At 36.1% G+C, this 18674-nt stretch overlaps 3 protein-coding genes across 3 annotated transcripts; 2 read left to right on the top strand and 1 right to left on the bottom strand.

Annotated features, from left to right (window-relative positions):
- Window positions 1–882: 882 nt before the first annotated feature.
- LOC120204418 (COBRA-like protein 7) lies at window positions 883–3431 on the bottom strand. The gene is made up of 2 exons (XM_039204510.1): window positions 2853–3431; window positions 883–2570 (listed from the first exon to the last, which is right to left on the bottom strand). Exons 1-2 carry the CDS (start codon window positions 3397–3399, stop codon window positions 1150–1152), a joined length of 1968 nt encoding a protein of 655 aa, XP_039060441.1. The 5' UTR covers window positions 3400–3431; the 3' UTR covers window positions 883–1149.
- An 11601-nt stretch (window positions 3432–15032) lies between these two features.
- Window positions 15033–15611, top strand: LOC120204415. Its single transcript, XM_039204509.1, has one exon. It carries the CDS (start codon window positions 15033–15035, stop codon window positions 15609–15611), a length of 579 nt encoding a protein of 192 aa, XP_039060440.1.
- Window positions 15612–16834: 1223 nt separating this feature from the next.
- Window positions 16835–17335, top strand: LOC120204414 (extensin-2-like). The gene has a single exon (XM_039204508.1). It carries the CDS (start codon window positions 16835–16837, stop codon window positions 17333–17335), a length of 501 nt encoding a protein of 166 aa, XP_039060439.1.
- Window positions 17336–18674: the final 1339 nt, after the last annotated feature.

Below are 18674 nucleotides of genomic sequence, written 5' to 3'. Positions count from 1 at the left end.
GTTTCATGGAAAAAGACGTCATTTTAAGACGCCAATTCCTGTATATATGGTAGGCTAAGGCTTTCCTCTCCTTGTATATATTTTATGGCCTATAAATGACATATTCATTGCCATACTTGTTTCATTCCAAAACAAAATATACCTTAGCAAAGATGGGTAAGGTCAATGTTACCGGAGAGATTGTTAATGAGCTTCTTCAAGCTCAAGCTCACATTTGGATCCACATTTTCAGCTTCATAAATTCCATGTCTCTACAGTGTGCTATTGATTTAGGCATCCCAGATATCATTCGAAACCAAGGCAAGCCGATGATCATCACCGACGCTCAATGCTACCAAGGCATGCAACATCTACCGGTGGATGTTGCAGGGGACACAGGAAATCTGGGGAAGACCATTGCTAATGCATTTCCACGTTTGCAGTTTTACTAAAGGTTTCTTTTACTAATTCTTTTGTCGTCTCTTTTCTTGTTTATGCTTTTTTTTTGACTAAGTGAAGGGTTCGTGTTGATTAAACAGTGGATATTAGACGATTGGAGTGACGATGAATGTGTGAAGATTCTGAAGCGATGTAAAGAGGCAAAGAGGAAGGGATGATAATAGATATGGTAGTAACGAAGAATAAGAAAGCGAATGAAGAAGGGTTGGACTTTATGGAAACGCGGCTCAGCTCTTCATTGATATGGTGATGATGACTGGAAAAGAGAGACACGAGGAAGAGTGGGAGCTACAGAATATTGGCCATCAACATTCAAGCTCTCTTCAAGGCAACCTTCACATTATGCAATCTGTTTATTGATATACAGATTCAGCTGCGATAAATAATTGATTTCGAAGGGCTACAATTTATTTTCAATCATTTTTATCCCTCCAATAAAAGACAGGTAGAAAGAGTCGAGAAAACTTTAGAGAGAAAATAAATGTGGTCTACACTCTCATATGATCATGGATCATTACATATATTTGTAAGTTTTCAGGGCCATGTAGAGAACCACATGGTGATAAGCCTAAGGGACAGCAACCTATGTAATCCAAATTCCTCTATGCTCTAATCACAGTATCGGTACCTTCAGCAATGTAATGATCAAACCACTCGAAAGAATTAACGAATCAGCTATCGATACACAATCAAAAGACCGGCTCATTCCAGCTATTGATGCACCATTATGAACACAACTGCCACCAAGATCGAGAGTATTGTAGTGGACCCCTTTCTGTTACTATCATTCGTCGGCAATACTAAAGGAAGAGCACATTCCTCGCCGTTGAAGAAAACTTTAGATGGGAATCCATCGCCGAAAGCCACGTTAATGCCACGGATGTTTTTCTTGGTGAAGGAGACCACTGTTTGTTGTTTCCCAGGCACTCTTGGATCTTTCTCTGGGTCGGCTCCATCGGTTTCTCCAACAATATAGTTTAATCCGGGAAGACCTTGCATGAGTATAGTATTGTTAACCCCATTCAACTCCAAGGCAGTTCCGTTGAAGGAATACATCTTTTCAAACCCGAGGGCCGCTTTATCCATTTGTACAGCGGCAAACCAATCGGGGAATGCAGTTTCGTCCCAGTTGAATATCGTGATCCGAGCACTCCATCCTCGAGAGTAGTCTGTAAGAACATGCCAGTTTATGCTGACCCCACAGTTGTCACTGCATGGCATTGGATTTGGCACGGTTAGGTGTTTAAGATCAGCCCAAGCTCGAGCCATGGTAGTTCGGTTCTCAAATGGAACGAGAAGTGCCTCAGGAGGAAGAAGAACCGCTTGAGCATTTGCGCTACAAGTGCGAGCCGTGTTGCTTGGGCAACCACACGCACAAGTTCTGCAGGGGACAACTGAATCATTGTAGTAGGAAGAAAAGGATACACAGCACTTGGGGCTTGCGCCCTTTGGCTGTGTAATATTGCAAACCACTTGCCAGCTAGCAACTGCAGTCTTGTTCGATGGCAAGCCGCTTGGGTCCGGGAACTGACTAGGGCTGACACGCACCGGGGGGCCACATTTGTAATCAGGGTTCAACGTACCGTTGATCTTCCAGTTCTGAGGAGGAGAAAGTTCGGATCGGTTGAGGTCTGGTGGCATCTTAAACACCTGCATCTGGAAAACTGAACTTGATTTGCTAGGGTCCATCGATGGAGGCAAGATTGTACCATTCCGGCAACATTTCGGGATCAACCCAAGGGATGTATCATTGGCCTTTGTTGGAGGCAGATCGATAATCGTCGGCCGCCTCTCACAATTCAACACATTGCCAAAGTCTAGCTCTCTGTAGTATTGTCCTTGCGGGCCAAATAAGCAGCCAGACGAATCAACAACATAAGGATAAGCCCCTTTCATGCTAAATATGAACTCATCCCTCATCCAGTCAAAGCTCAACTTCCAGTTATCAAGACGCCCGAGGGGGTTATGGTTCGATATAGTAACCTGCGACCAATAGTTCGAGTCATACGTTCTGGTCACATCATACATAATCGTGAGATCGCCACTTTGCCGAGGGAGAAACTCCTCATCTACGGTAACATTCGATTTGAATTTCGGGTCTTCGGTGCAACAAACTTGCATCTCGTTTCTACCTGAGACAACCACCACCGGTAGAAACATACACCATCAATATCCAACAGGCATGTTCACAACTAAACTAATGCTCAAAACTATGATTAAAAACAGTAATAATAAGCCTAATTAGCATCATATAAACTTGGAACATGATCAAAGGGTTTTTCTTTCACTCTCTAGGGCTCTAGGCATATTTGACTAACAAATTAGCAGTTCAATAGCTATAAACATACAAATCGCGTAGCTTTAGTCCAAAATCAAACAACTATATATGAATAAAGTTTACCCAATTTTTTTACCTTGCATAGAAGCTTTGGGACAAATAAATCCATCATTAGCAAGCTGAATGTTTTCCGGCAATGGTACACCGGGAGCCGCCACGCCGAACTGAGTCCCAAGAAGCTTAACTTGAACTTGCATCTGAGTCAAATCCCCCGCCGTTTCAATAGCCGTTTTGAGATCACTCATCGGAAACCCAGCGAAAACGGTGCCGTTCCCAACATTTGCAGGCAAACTCGTCCCATCAGCCAAGACAGCATCCGCGGCCGAAACCAAAAACTCGTCGTTTTGAAACCCCACGAAAACCCTCCACGATTTAAGCTCCTCGTCGCCGTTATTCAGCACCGTTAAAACCGACTCGAACCTGTACGGCTGATGGGTCGGGTCGTCGGGTTTTAGCTTGGTACCGGAACTGTAAGCGTAAGACAAGAATATACCGTTGCAAGAATCTGAGGAGGGGGATGGGGCCCCGACGACGACGGTTTGGGACAAGGAGAAGTTGAAAAGGGAGAGGAGGAGCGAAAGCTTGAAGACGAAGTGGTGATTGTGGTTCGCATTGGAAGCCATTGTTTTGGAATTTGGTTCCCAATTTTTTTTGCTGGAAGAAAAAAATGAAAAGAAAGAATAAGTAGAGAAATGAAACGCGTGGAACGAGAGAAGGGAGAAGACAGCTAGCTCAGTAGACGATGGAATTTGAAAGTATCGTCCTTTTGATTTTCTTGAGCCAATTTTTATTTTGAAGCCGACGACGCTGTTTCGTTAGGTTCTTTTCCTTTAGGTGAAATTCTTTACCAGGTACTTATACTATATGTTTTTCATACTTTAGTCCTTCTATTATAATTTAGAGTAAACTACTTATTTTATCATCCACCTATTCATGTCTTTATGTTTTAGTCACCCAACTATATTCTTTTATCAAAACTACATCTAACATTACATTTTGTTTCAGTCAGCTGTTGTTAGAATTGACCGTTGACTTAATGAAAATAATAGTTTTCAGTCCTCAAATTTTACCCATTATATAAAATTAGTCATTAATTAAAATGATTTAAAAATCCCATAATTAAAAATCCTCTCAATCGATTCTCATTTTAAATATGTCAAAAATGTCAAAGCTTAGGAGCTTATTGTGTGAATGTCTATTTTTCTTTTATATTTCAAAATTATGGATCATTTTTGTTGATCGTTACGTCGTCACTTCATGTTACCAGTTTCATTGCGACTTGAATCTCTAATTCAAAATCGATAGCAGTCTTCGTTGAATTGACTCCGCCTTATCACCACTCCAAACTGCACCCTAAAATTTTCGAATCATGCCCTTGTGCCCATAAATGCTGCCAAGTCACGCCTAAAAACCTTCGAATATAGAAGACTAAATTAAAACCCCCAAAATTTGGGGAGAGTACAAACATAAAATGTGTAAGTTTTTTAGGATTAAAACTGTTATTATATCAACATTTCTATTACTATTAGATATAATAGTCTAGAATTATAGTTGAGTGATTAAAATATAAATATTGAAATAAATAGTTGATCAAATAAGTAATTTGTCATATAATTTAATTTTCTTTTATTTTTATTTAAATATTTATTTCCAGTGCTATGGCCAACTTTTTTTTCATTTAATCCGTCAAATAAATACAAGCTTTGTTAAAATTTTTATTATATTTTACCTTATTCTTACTTTTAAATTAGTGCTAATCATTAATATTAATGGCATGATTAAAGTTAAATATCTTATTTTTTTCAATAAATTTAAAATGAAACGTAGATATACAAAATTAGAGTTGATTTAAAATAATTATAATATTTCAAATCAAAATCTAAGTAAGGGTAAAGAGAAATGAGTGTGAAAGGAAGTGGAGAACAAACAATGAAAAAGGAAGTTGCCGTTGTAATAATGGCTCTTCCTCTTCCTATATTTTGAATTTCATTGGGTAGCGTGTGCGAAAGAGAGAGGCTGCTTCCACCCGTTGTTTTAAAGGGATCCACTCTGATATTTGTAGAGAGAGAGTAAATTGCACGTTTTCCAACTGAGGTTTACTCTCTCTCTTATTTCACTCAGTATACTTTTAAGTTTTTCAATTTACTCACTAAATTTTATAGATTGAATTTTTTGGTCACTCTTCTATTAAATAATTAAACGTCTCTATGACATGAAAAATTAAATCAAAATGACTTTGTTTTGATTAAAATACGACCATATCATAATGTCGTTGAATAAATAACGACGGAGAGATATAAAAATTCAATCTAAAAAGTTCAGTGATTAAATTGAAAAAATTGTAAGTACGATGAGTGAAATATGAGAGAGAGTAATGTTCATATATCAAACTTGTAGCTTACCCATATATATTAGGAAATTAAAAATAAAAATAGTATTATTTTGGTATAATAGAAGTAAATGTAGAACATAAACTAACTTACCTCAGTGGTTAATTAAAGGAATTGTTGTTGATTCTTAGAGGTCACGAGTTCGAGGACCAGCGACAATGCAGAATCTAAAAAGTTCAGTGATTAAATTGAAAAAATTGTAAGTACGATGAGTGAAATATGAGAGAGAGTAATGTTCATATATCAAAATTGTAGCTTACCCATATATATTAGGAAATTAAAAATAAAAATAGTATTATTTTGGTATAATAGAAGTAAATGTAGAACATAAACTAACTTACCTCAGTGGTTAATTAAAGGAATTGTTGTTGATTCCTAGAGGTCACGAGTTCGAGGACCAGCGACAATGCAGGGTGATGAGCGTTCATTATCAAATGTTGAGAGAATTATAACATATACTACTTTGTAATTACTTGGGTTAATAAATAAAAGTATTGAGAGGGATTAAATTATTATTATACTAAAATAATAAGAGGTCTAATGTTCATTTAATTAAATAATTTACATATGATTTGTATATATAATTTGAATTTAATATTTTAAAAATTCTTCTTTAATAATTCGAGATTTGAGTTTGAACACGCAATGATGATAACTAAGTTTTGTTATGTTGAGAATAAGATAATAATAATAATAATAACAATTGAATTGTTTATTGAATAAAGAATTAGAACGTTTGCAATTGCAAGGGTCAAAATTAATGCAAGAGAGTGTTGCACAATCTCCGCCTGTTGTTGCGCCCACGTCTTCGTCTCTGACTTTGCCCAAACCCAACCATATAAAGGCTTAACGCATTCATCGCTACTTAAACTTACTTTCAGGATTCAAATGGATACTTTATTATTTTTCACATGATTCAAATTAATGTTTATTCTTTCTTAAATCTAAGCTGCTATCTAAACTTAACCGTATAATTACTTCAACAATAACAACTTATCAATTTAGATATACAGATGACATCATAAAAGTAGAGAGACCATCGCATCAAATTAAAGTGAAAGTATAAAATCTTGAACATTAATATAGTAAAATACTAAAATTATAATTAGAATATTCGAACCTCGACTATTGTGACAGCTGAGAGACATCTTTGACAGCCATATTCAGATATGAGCAAAAACAGGTAATGAATATGATGAATTCAGGTGATTTTATCAAACTGACATTGTTTAATTGAATATTTATTTTTTTAATATCGTTTAATATTTATTTTTCGAAGTGACACCCTTTTGGTTGAGCTGGTGAAAGGCGCATCATCGGGGACGCGTTTTACTCGGGTTTTTATTGAGTTGGATGCCACGTGTAGAAGGCGCATCCCCGGGGACGTGCCTTCACGGGATTCTGATGACTCGACTGCCACGTGTGGAAGGCGCATCCCTGGGGACGCGCCTTCCATTAAATGCCATAAATGCCCCCATCCGTTTTCCCTAACTACCCCTACTCCTCCCCTATATAAACCCCCTCAACCCTCCCTCATTCTTCACACCAAAATCATATTCTCCTCTCTTATATGACTCAAATTCTCCAACTATTTGAGTTTTAAATTTTTTATTAGTGGTAAGAAATTTATTTTTATGTTAGTATTTTTTTAAATAGTTATTATATTTTATACCAGTCACGACGTTGGTTAAAACGACTTATTTTCGTTTAGGTCATCTCTTTGCAAAGCTCGGTGGACAAGCTCTTACTTGGATGAAACACGGCCATATTTACCACCAAAGACTAGTAGTTGATTTACAGAAAAAAGTTGTTGCATCAAATGGGATGTTAGTTACAAATTTTTCTCGCACCCGTGAATTGTTTCGTGTAACCGAAATGCCACGTCCGCTGCAAGGGATTGAAGCTAACTCTTTCAGAGTTAATCTGCAAGAGAGGTGGTAATATTGTGGTTTCTTTCAAGTACTCAAATATCCGTGCTCTTATGTCATTGCAGCTTGCTCACATTCGTATTTGGACTACAAAAATTATGTTGATCTCGTATACCAACTTTCACAAGTATTCAACGTATATGAATTTGAGTTTCCGCCCATAGAAAACGAAAGAGACCCAAATGAGATTCAAACTTGGCTTACAATTGTACCAGATCCATTGTTATTGATGGACTCAGGTCGTCCAAAATCTACTAGAATACATTGTGATATAGATATTCGGGAGAAGTCAACAGAACAAAAACGATGTGGGCATTGTAGAAACATCGGGTACAATAGAAAAAAATGTCCAGCTCTGTTATCATCATATAACCGTTAACTCTTATGTAATTAATATTGTATTTAAATGAATGTTTTTGTTTCTAATAATTTAATGTTATTGCATTTTATATAATTTGTCAATGTATGTACACCTAAATAATTTTTTTTAACTTTTAAATACATAAATATTTTCAATATATTTATTTAATATACTAATTAATATTATTAGTTATAATTTTTTTTAAAATATAATAATAATTCCACCTTCTAAGTAGAGAAAAATATTAAATTAAAAAAATTAAAAGTTATTAAAAAAATTATGTATATGATGACACATTTCATGTTCTGATTGGATGATTAAATTTATTAAATTAAATTTTCAATAAGACTAAATTCATAAAATATGTAAGTCTTGAAGATTAAATGTGTAATTATATTAATTTATTAACTTATGCATCAATATTTTCGTTAAATATTGATAAGAGATGACTAGATTGATAACATTTGAATAATTAACTAATAAAATTAAATAGATCGATAATCAAAATAAAAAATAATAATATAACTATATGTGTAATATTATAATTTCATACATTTTTCCTATAACTACAATAAAATCAAAACTGGTTTTCATATATTGTTCTATCATATTAATGTAGATAATTCACTCCACCTTTAACACACATTAACAAAATACATTTGATAATTCTTACATTATAATCGAAACACTTTACATAATATATTACTAATTTATAATAATAATAAAAATAAAATATTTATTATTAAACAAAATACCAGCGTGGCAGCCGAGTCATCAGAATCCCGTGAAGACGCGTCCCCGGGGATGTGTCTTCCACACGTGGCATCCAACTCAGCGAAAACCCAGGTAAAGCGCGTCCCCGGGGATGCACCTTTCGCCAGCTCAGCCGAAAGGGTGCCACTTCGGGAAATATATATCAAACAGTGTTAAAAAGGTAAATATTCAGTTAAATAATGTCAGTTTGGTCCAATCGCCGAACTTGGGAGTTGGCAGAGCATGTGAAGGGGGCATAAGAAACATAAGGCAGCCAACCTAACACAACACAACACTTCTTGTCAGGTTTTACAGGGACTGGAAGAACTTGGGATCACTGTATGTGTTGTATGCCAATCCATGCACTATGATAAGGTAATATTAGTACAAAATCATCATCTTCTCTTCTTGTGGACACTTTACACTTCACCCGCCATCCCACCACAACTACGCAACTGTATCTGCCATGTTTTGTAGGTCCATTTTTATAAGTCCTTTTTCACACACTCAAGTTACAGTTCCACCCCCACTACTTTGGCGATTTTCTCGATATATCACCGATGACAGGTAATATTATCGATCTAACACCGGTCAGATTATATTTCCCGATCTAACACCCTTAGCATTAAAGCGCGCACCCTACATCGCGCTATACGATGATTTGGCACCACGTGGGGTATAGCGCGCCCCCCTGCACCGCGCTATACGGTGAGCTGGCGCCATGTGGGTATAGTGCGGCCCCTGCAGCGCGCTATACGCCACGTAGGGGTATAGCACGGATCAGGTACCACGCTATACCTTTACTGCATAATTTTATATAGCGCGGGGCAGGTACCGCGACATACCTTTACTCCTGACATAATTTATATAGCGCGGGGCAGGTACCGCGTTTTGTATAACTTTCCTCGCTATAAATACAATTCTCCGCCGGTTAATTTCTCACATCTCTCATCTCAACTTATAAATTAATACAACAATTCCGTCAACGAGTCAATAATTCTGGCAATCTTCTCTTATTTTATTTAGAAGTTCGTGCGATTTTTCGTTATAAGGTAATTTTGTTATAATTTTTATTATATTTATTATTTATTATGATTATTTGAAAAAAATATTATACTAATTATTTTCAATTAATTTTTATGTTTGTAAAATTGGAAAGCGGGAGCATACATCGAAATAGTTTTACGGTGCAGGTAATAATATTAAATTATATTATTTAATTTATTTACGTTGATGTGTAAAAAATTTATTGTGTTATATGTTCGTTCATATATAATTTATTAAATCAGATTTTATTTCATTTATTTTTTTTACAGATACAATAGTGCCGCACTTTTAAACTCAAATAATGGCGCGACTTTCAGCTATTGTTTATTATGATGGTGAAATTCGAGAAGATGAAACCGGCGTTGTTTTCGTATCAAATGAGCGTGTTAAAATATCATTCAAGAGAAACATAACTCTTGAGGAGCTGATAACGAAGATTTCGAGGAAGATTCATGTTGGAAGTAGTAGAAGAGTGTCGTCGTTGCAGTATAGATTTCCAATATCATTGTTGCCATTAACTTATACAGCGTTCGAACTTTCGAACAATGATGATGTTGAAATGATGGTTGAAGCTCAAAGTAATTATTCAGACGCCGCTATTGAGATGTATGCACATTTTGTTCAAGTGCGTGCTGTTCGGGGTCAATCATTAAGCTCCCACTATAGGCTGACTGAACAAGTTGATCAAGTTGACAGCCCGACGACAGTAATGTGTAATGATTTTAATGCCATAATGGGGAGACATTCATCCGCAACTCCTTACGATATGTATCGAGGTAGGTCGACGAACAATCCGTATGGCAACATCGCGTCCAGTTCAAGGGGAAGACATTTATCTGCAAATCCCTTTGACCTTAATATGGAGATGCCATCGACGCAACCATCTGTGCAGTTCCATTTGACGCGATGGCTTCAAGCTCTAGGGGAAGGCATTCGACTGCGAGCTTTTTCGATCTCAATGTCGATATGCCTTCCAGTTCAAGGGGAAGGCGTGCAAGTAGTAGGTTCTTCGACCTAAATGTGGAGAGCATGGAGGAACCATCATCTCCACCAGAAGAACCGTTTCGTGAGCCTGGTGCGGATGGTGCTGAGACTGGACTATTCATTGACCCAGAATCACCGCAATTCAACTCCGATGATGATGAAGTTCCAGGAAATGTGGCAAAAACTGACCCTCCTGAACACATATATGAAGCTGATTATGGTGCAATGTACGGGCCAAAATTTGCGGATATGCCTCATCTCGGTGACTATGGGTATTACTCATCAATAAATAATTGTGAGTTATCTTTAGGCATGGAGTTTTCAAGCAAATAAGAAGAGATGATGACTATCAAAAATTACAATATCCGTAATTCTGTTCAATCCAGAGTAGACCGCTCTACGACCGAAAAATATGTATGCTATTGTGACCAGCGCGAAAACGGATGCAATTGGATGGTTCACGTATCGAAGAGGAAGAGGAAAAACAGCAGATGGGAACTAACAGTATACAACGGTCCTCACACATGTTGTGCTGGAGGGGTCAACCAAGATTATCCCAACTTGGACTCTGAAGTGATATGCCAAGCCATCATGCCCATGGTCAAAACAAGCTCTCATATAGCTGTTGCAGTGTTGATTTCAGCTATATAATCGCAGTATGGGTACACTGTCTCCTATAAAAAAACTTGGTTGACAAAACAAAATGCCATTGTCAAACTTCATGGCGAATGGGATGCATCTTACAACAAACTTCCAGGTTGGTTTAGGCTGGTGCGAACGTTGAATCCTGGGAAAATTGTGGACTTTGAAACCTCCTATGCATACCATAATGATCGAGTTCTTCGCGTCGATGCCAATTCTACCGGGTTTTTTGGAGTTACCCACAGTGCGTTAATGTTGTCAAATACTGCAAGCATGTGGTCCAGATCGACGGGACTTTCTTGTATGGAAAATACAAGCAAGTTTTATTATTGGCAGTTGTCCAAGATGGCAATCGCAACATTCTTCCAGTTGTTTTTTCTCTTGTCGAATGAGAAGATACAGCTTCTTGGGCTTTTTTCCTCCGAAATTTACGGGCACATGTTATCACGAGGGAAAACATTTGTGTAATTTCAGATCGTGGAGCTGGGATCAAAGCAGCAATGGAGTCTTTGGGTCCAATGTGGCAACCACCCTTTGTCCAACATAGGTATTGTCTTCGATACATTGCCGCGAACTACCATGGAAGGTACAAGAAGAATGATGAGCGTCAATTAATTGTGCGCATGGGTAAGTGAAACTTAGCAAGTTTGTTTTCTTTCGATCGTTTTAATTTTGCAAAGACAACAAGTTAGCAAGTTATATATGTTTTGATCAGGTTACGAACTACTTCCTCGAACGTTTGAATCAATGTTTCAAGAGTTGCGGGCGAAGAACGAGGAAGGATATGATTATATCAGCCTCATCGATAAAGAAATATGGACGAACACATATGATGGTGGATATCGATATGGACACATGACGACCAACTTGGCAGAGGCAATCAATTCAACCTTAAAGGGTGCACGTCACTTACCAGTAGCGGCTTTGGTAAAGACTACATATTTTCGTTTTGGGGCACTTTTTGCGAAGCTCGGGGGACAAGCTAAAACCTGGATGCAAGGTGGTCATGTCTATCACCCTAAATTAGTTGCAAATCTACAGAAAAAAATTGCTGCATCAAATGGAATGTCTGTAACAAGCTTCTCTATAAGGCATGAAATGTTTCATGTCACAGAGTTGCCGCGACCTCTTCAAGGGATTGAAGTTGTGTCGTTAAGAGTAAATCTAAGGGACAAAATGTGCGACTACGGGTTTTTTCAAGCTCTAAAGTATCCATGCTCTCATGTGATAGCAGCTTGCTCGTATACACGTCAAGACTATAACCATTTTGTGGATCCCGTATACCTACTATCTGAAGTTTTTAAGGTATACGAATTTGAGTTTCCCCCATAGGTAATGAAGAAGACCCTGATGAGGTTCAAGATTGGCTTCTGATTGTACCAAATCTGAGTTTTATTGAGGGAGCGTGGTCGTCCAAAATCCAATCAAATATATGGATATTAGAGAAAGATCTAGACAAGACAGAAGATGTGGTCATTGTAGAAACCCAGGACACACTAGAAAAACATGTCCAATTCTGTTGTCATCAAGTAACAATTGATGAGGAAATGATGTATTTTATTATCAAATAATAATTCTTCTACTTTAATTTGCATTTACTTCAAGTTAATGTCATTTGATAATCACCGATAAGGATTAAAAAACAAACACAATCATTAAATTTTAACAAACTAATAACAATAAGTATTAAATGGTAAATGATAACCAAATTACAATAACTGATATTAAATGGTAATAAAAAAAATGAACTGAAATACATTAAAAAGTCCAACAAATTTAACAAAATAAAGTAAGTATTAAATGAGAAATAATAAAAAAAATTACAATTTAACAAAATAAAGTAAATACAAAATATAATAAAAAAACAAAACTATAGATGCCTATGACGCGAATGTGTTCCGCAGGGCGGTGGCTGTCAGTCTCGAGGAGGATTTCTTCGTATCACTGGTTCTGACTCCTCGCTGTCATCATCACAAAATAGAGTAAATACAAATATAATCCTATCAGCTGCAGTATGCATGCCCGTGCATACATCTTAACCTCATCCTCAGAGGTGTCTGCGCTCAACTCCCGAAAATTGGCATCTAACCAATTTAACGGTATCCTACCTCCGATAAAATTTTCCGGGACACGTCCTAGACTATCCCGACATAAAGCAGTCCAAGAACCGGAAGCTATCATCGATATCACATCTCCATCCACCGGAAGCCCCAGGTGCATAGAAACATCCTCAAGCGTGATCGTGAACTCTCCGCACGGAAGATGGAATGTGTGGGTCTCCGACCTCCACCGCCCTACTAAGGCAGAAATCAGGTTTGGCTCTATCTTACAGTGACCCTGATATCTACCTATATAACCGAATCCAGCCTCTACTAAATACGGCAAGACACGGCTGGGTATCACTAACTTAAGATTCTTAATAAAAGGATCTAATACACGGTCCTTCTCCTAAAAATAAATAATTACAAAAATTAATTCTTAATCTAATAATCATGTATTAAATGAATCAACTAATTATTAATAATAATTTAAATTAAATTAAAACGTTAAAATGTTATCGTATCAGCAAAGTGTCGAGATATTTAATTATTAATATAATAATCATGCATTAAATAAATAACTAAATATTATTAATAATTTAAATTAAAACGTTAAAATGTTACTGTATCAGCAAAGTGTAGAGATATATGATTTCCATCCGAGCGAAATAGACTGCCTTCCATTATATATCTGTAAAAGAATTATATTAGTAAAATATTAAATAAAGTAAAAACATAATAGTAAAAACATTATAAAATATACCTTAAAAAGAGAGTATTTGAGAGAAATTTAGAGAATTTGAGAGAATTTGGTGTGATAAAAGTGATTGAGGACGGGGGTATTTATAGGGAGGATGGGGGAGGGGAGGGGTCGATAATTAGGGGTATAGCGCACCCCCTGTACCGCGCTATACCCCACGTGTCAGATATACAGGTATAGCGCGCTGCAGCGGCCGCGCTATACCCACGTGGCGCCAGCTCACCGTATAGCGCAGTGCAGGGGGCGCGCTATACCCCACGTGGCGCCAAATCATCGTATAGCGCGGTGCAGAGGGCGCACTTTACTGCTAAGGGTGTTAAATCAGGAAATATAGTATGACCGATGTTAAATCAATAAAATTACCGATCACCGGTGATATATCGAGAAAATCGCCCACTACTTTGCTTCATCTATTCTGCCTAGAGGAGTGCAGTGCAAATAATATAAGATGATTTTAGTCCATTTAACCATAGTCTGTTCCAAATAAGCAACCATCTTCCAAAACATTCAAAAAAGGATTTATTTTGATTCCTAAAGCTTCCTTAGGGCTCCAGAAAGTCAAGGGAAACCAAAGATGTATAGTAAGATTCTATATTTTCTTCCCTTTTTCAAGCTATATATATCAAGGAGCCGGGAATCTTTTAAGACATATTGCACATTCCAATCAAATTAATTGAAAAAAGAAAAAGGAAAAGAAAATTGAATTATTGTGAATCCAATCGGGCATATGTCTCCTCCCCAGCCTGGATAGGTTCGGCCGAAAGTGTATACATATTGAGAAATCATTACATTATAAAATATATTTATTTATTTATTCAAATAATTTTATATGATATTTGACATTACAGTTATAAACAACACATAGGATATGCAATCATTAATGGTTTTTTTTATATATTCATTTAGATATTTACTCTTTTAAAATGTGTTGTATTTATTTTTTATTTATAAAATATAGTATTAAAACCTTTAGGGCCAGCCTTGGATTACGTAATTTACTATTATTAATTGATCTGATCTGATTATACATGTTAATAATTATTACTTTAACTATTTTTAAGTTTCATATTTCAAAAAATAATAAAAAGAGAGAGAGAAAAAATATAAACATTAGCATCAGTTTAGCATTGTGGTTAAGATATAAGTAGTTAGCTAGCTGGAACAAAGCTTGCATTTTGTTATTGGTTAAAGAGCTTCTTATGGTAGAGGGGTCACTTTGGGTTGCTTGGGTGAGATCTTACGTTTTTAAGGGAGTGGATCTCTGGTCTGTTGAAAGTAAACCATATTTCAGTTGGTGCATACGGAAAATCTTAAAAGTTAGAGAGGAAGTGCAACCCCTATTCTCGGGGATCATGGACTGGGGCAGAATTAATGCTCGTTGGCCGTGGCAGGAGATTAGAGGGAGGACAGTGAAGGTAGAATGGCATAAGGCTATATGGTTTCCTTTGCACACTCCCAAGCACTCTCTCATTGCTTGGATGGCTATCCTCAACATATTGCCAATGGTTGACAGACTTATCCGTATGGGGATTGGGGTGGATGATAAGTGTAGGCTATGTAGAGCCGAGGCCGAGACCCGCAGCCATGTCTTCTTTGAATGCTCATACACGAAAGCTATTTGGGAGATGATCAATCGATTGTGTAATATCGACATAACAGTGGAAAGTTGGGATGAGGAATTAAGTTGGGCAGTCTCCAGATTCAGGGGGAAAACTTTTCTTGTTTTTATAGTTAGAACTGCCTGGTGTGCATATATATATTGTATATGGGAAGAAAGGAATCATAGACAATTTAGGGGTCACAGTAGGGATGTTGCTAATGTAGTGAATTGTATTATTGAGGTTGTTAGGATGAAATTTGTTCGTATGGTTATACAGAGTAGTGTAGCCAATAGGGACCTTTGTCTAGCTTGGGGAATTAGATCCTCTTAGGAGGTGGGTGTTGGTTTGTGCATTGTATTAGTTGTAACAGTGTGTTTACTATTGCTTCTTGGATAATAATATGAAATTTATAAAAAAAAAAAAAGTAGTTAGTTAGAGAGGAAAAAAAACATAAGGGAAAAGCAACACGTTTAGCTTGCCTCTTTGTCACGTCTGCGCTGATTCACCCAATCCGTCATCTCAGTCAAGCCCCCCACTTATGACCCTATAAATTCATCCCGGTACAATACAATTACACGGTGGAAATAATTTTTCTATTTTTTATTTAATTTAATATTAATGAGTAAATATAAATTAATAGTTTAAATTAAAAATAATTTTTAATGAACTATTGCTAGTTTTATTTATTTTTCGATTAAGTGAAGATATATTATATTTTCAAAGTAAATATAAGAATTTAAATTCATGCAAAATGAGATAAAATAAACATCTTTAACCGATTAATGGATCTTAAATAATTTTAATAATTAATTTACACAAAATAATTCTAAATTAATTTAAAATTTTTTAGTTATTATATTGTGCAAGTGTCACATGGCCATTACGTTTTCTTTCTTAAATTTTAGTACATTTTTTCTTCTTCTTTTGGACGTAGGATTAATGTCTATCAACTCTCCAAGGCATGCTATTATCCTCTACTCAATTTTGTGACACCATTGTCACAATTTATTTACCTTGCATAACTCACTCGGTAAGGTGCTCGACCTGAAAGCAAGTAGTAAAATAATCATTCTTACACAACTTATGAGATAAATTAATATGTAAAAGAGGTATGAATTTTGAAACAAAATTTACTTCATCAAATTTTTAACCCATCCAATTAGCTGCCAACACGTGCATGAATGATGTTTAAAATCCCAAAATTACCCTCATATTTTGACAAAATGGACATAAAACTCCTCAGATTCCGCGTAAAATTCGGCGCTCTGTTTAAAGGTTAAAGTAAAAACGTGTCGGTGTAGTCTTTTGGAACTTGAAGCTCATCTTTTTTAAATTTATTTTAACCCACACTTTTTCCTTTCCTCTTCCTTTTTTGAGTCACCAACTTCCATTTAATCCATCGTATAAAAATAGCTTTCCGTTAACTTCAAACTTCAATCATAAGGCATCTTACTCATTTCCTTTCAACTCACTCACTCAATTCACCTCTTCCCCTTCTTCTTTCCCAAGAAAACTCATTTTATCCAAACAGGGAATCATTTTTCCCCAGAAAAATGAAAAAAATTCATACAATTACCGCTGTTTCGACATTCCTGGCGAGGTTTTTGAGTTCAGTACTGGTTGGTTCAGAAGAAACCAGTTCCAACGACATCAAATGCACCCCATGCCAGCAACAAAACCCATCGCCGCCTCCACCGTCTCCACCTCCACCTGCTTCTAGCTCCAACTACTGTCCACCACCGCCGTCTCCACCCAGCTCTAGCGGTAGTGGTGGTAACTACTACTACTCTCCACCACCACCACCATCACAATCCGGAGGTGGTAACAACTACTACGCTCCTCCGCCGCCAAGTGGCGTCATCGGTGGCATGTATTACCCTCCACCGACGTACAAAAACTACCCAACGCCGCCACCTCCGAACCCCATTGTGCCTTACTTCCCATTTTATTACCACACTCCCCCGCCGCCTTCGGGGTCTGAAAAACTGCTAGCTTGTTGGGTCTCAACTCTTGTTCCCTTGATGTGTTTCTTCCTTCATGCCTTTAGACATTGAAGAAAGGAAAATGGTGAAAATAATGTGGCAGATCAGGGGAAAATGAAGAAGATCAAGCAAAGAAAACTACAAAACACGTGGAGTAAAACTTCTCTTCATTTCTTGCCATAGTTTGTTTTCTGATCATTTTTGTTTCATTAATATTTGATGTTAATCGGAAGTTAATAACAAAATCAGTCACTTTTTCCACAATAATTGAGCTTGGGTTGGAGGTTTTATTTGTGTCCAAACGTGTTGGCCCATGAAGTAAGGCGAGTTATGGTTGTTTATTAATTAATTAACCATTTTAATAGTGCTTAGGTCTTTGAATTAGTATCGAGATTTACATGCGACTTATAGGGTTTCTTTTATGGAAACTATATAATTTGACTAAATTATCACAAAAATGTTGGCTACTCGAAAATATTTTTTTATTTTTAAATTTTTTAGTTACCTTCAATTATAGAGTTTAATTTTTAGTTTAAATTGAGTTAGAATATAAGAAATTTAAGTAAATCAAAAAACTTTTTTTTTTCAATTTGATCTATTAATTTTTATTTTATTTATTTAATCTTTTGACCGTAATTTATTTTACATTTTTTTTTCTATCAATTATTTGACTCTTTTATGCTCATATCAATATTTTATTCTCAAATTATATTCTTTAACAAATAATATTATAAATATTAAAAAGTTGATGAATATATATATATATATATATATATATATGCACATCTTATCTGATTAGAGAAAATCAATAAAAAAAATTTATTCCATAATATTATAAATAATGCTAATTAAATTTATATAGAAACTAAACAATTCGACTTAACTCAAACTCAAAATTTATAGATACGAGTCGACTCAAAAAAATTAAATAAAATTTAAATTATAAAATATAATTTATCAATTAATTAAGACTATTTTTTTAATTTGACTCAGCTCAAGTCTATCAAATACATTTTTTGGACGTTGGATTGAAAAAATATATACTTTAAGAGGCTATATAATTTTGGTTGAAAAATTAAATAGGTGTATGAACAATAATGCATGGTGGGTGGCACAGCCGAAAGGATAATAGTAGAAAAATTGGGAGTTCTGACATACATTTGATCTGCTCATCTCTCAATGTTGATTACTGGGCACCAATCTTGACCACCCAATCTTAATCTTTGGGGCATTATCCCAATCTTGGCAGGGTAGGCTACACGCAATAACAATTTGAAGGGTTTTTTCATGACAACTTTTACTTTGCTTTCACAAGGGCATTTTATGAACGTGGAGAAAAAGCGGGGGTTGTCCTTTATTTTTAAGGGGTCCCTTACCCTTATATATATATTTTTGTATATTTCTTAAAATT

The sequence above is a fragment of the Hibiscus syriacus genome, unplaced genomic scaffold (genome assembly GCF_006381635.1).
Source record: "Hibiscus syriacus cultivar Baekdansim isolate YM2019G1 unplaced genomic scaffold, ASM638163v2 tig00010888_pilon, whole genome shotgun sequence".
NCBI classification, from domain to species: domain Eukaryota; kingdom Viridiplantae; phylum Streptophyta; class Magnoliopsida; order Malvales; family Malvaceae; genus Hibiscus; species Hibiscus syriacus.
This window is presented reverse-complemented; position numbering and strand designations above follow the sequence as displayed.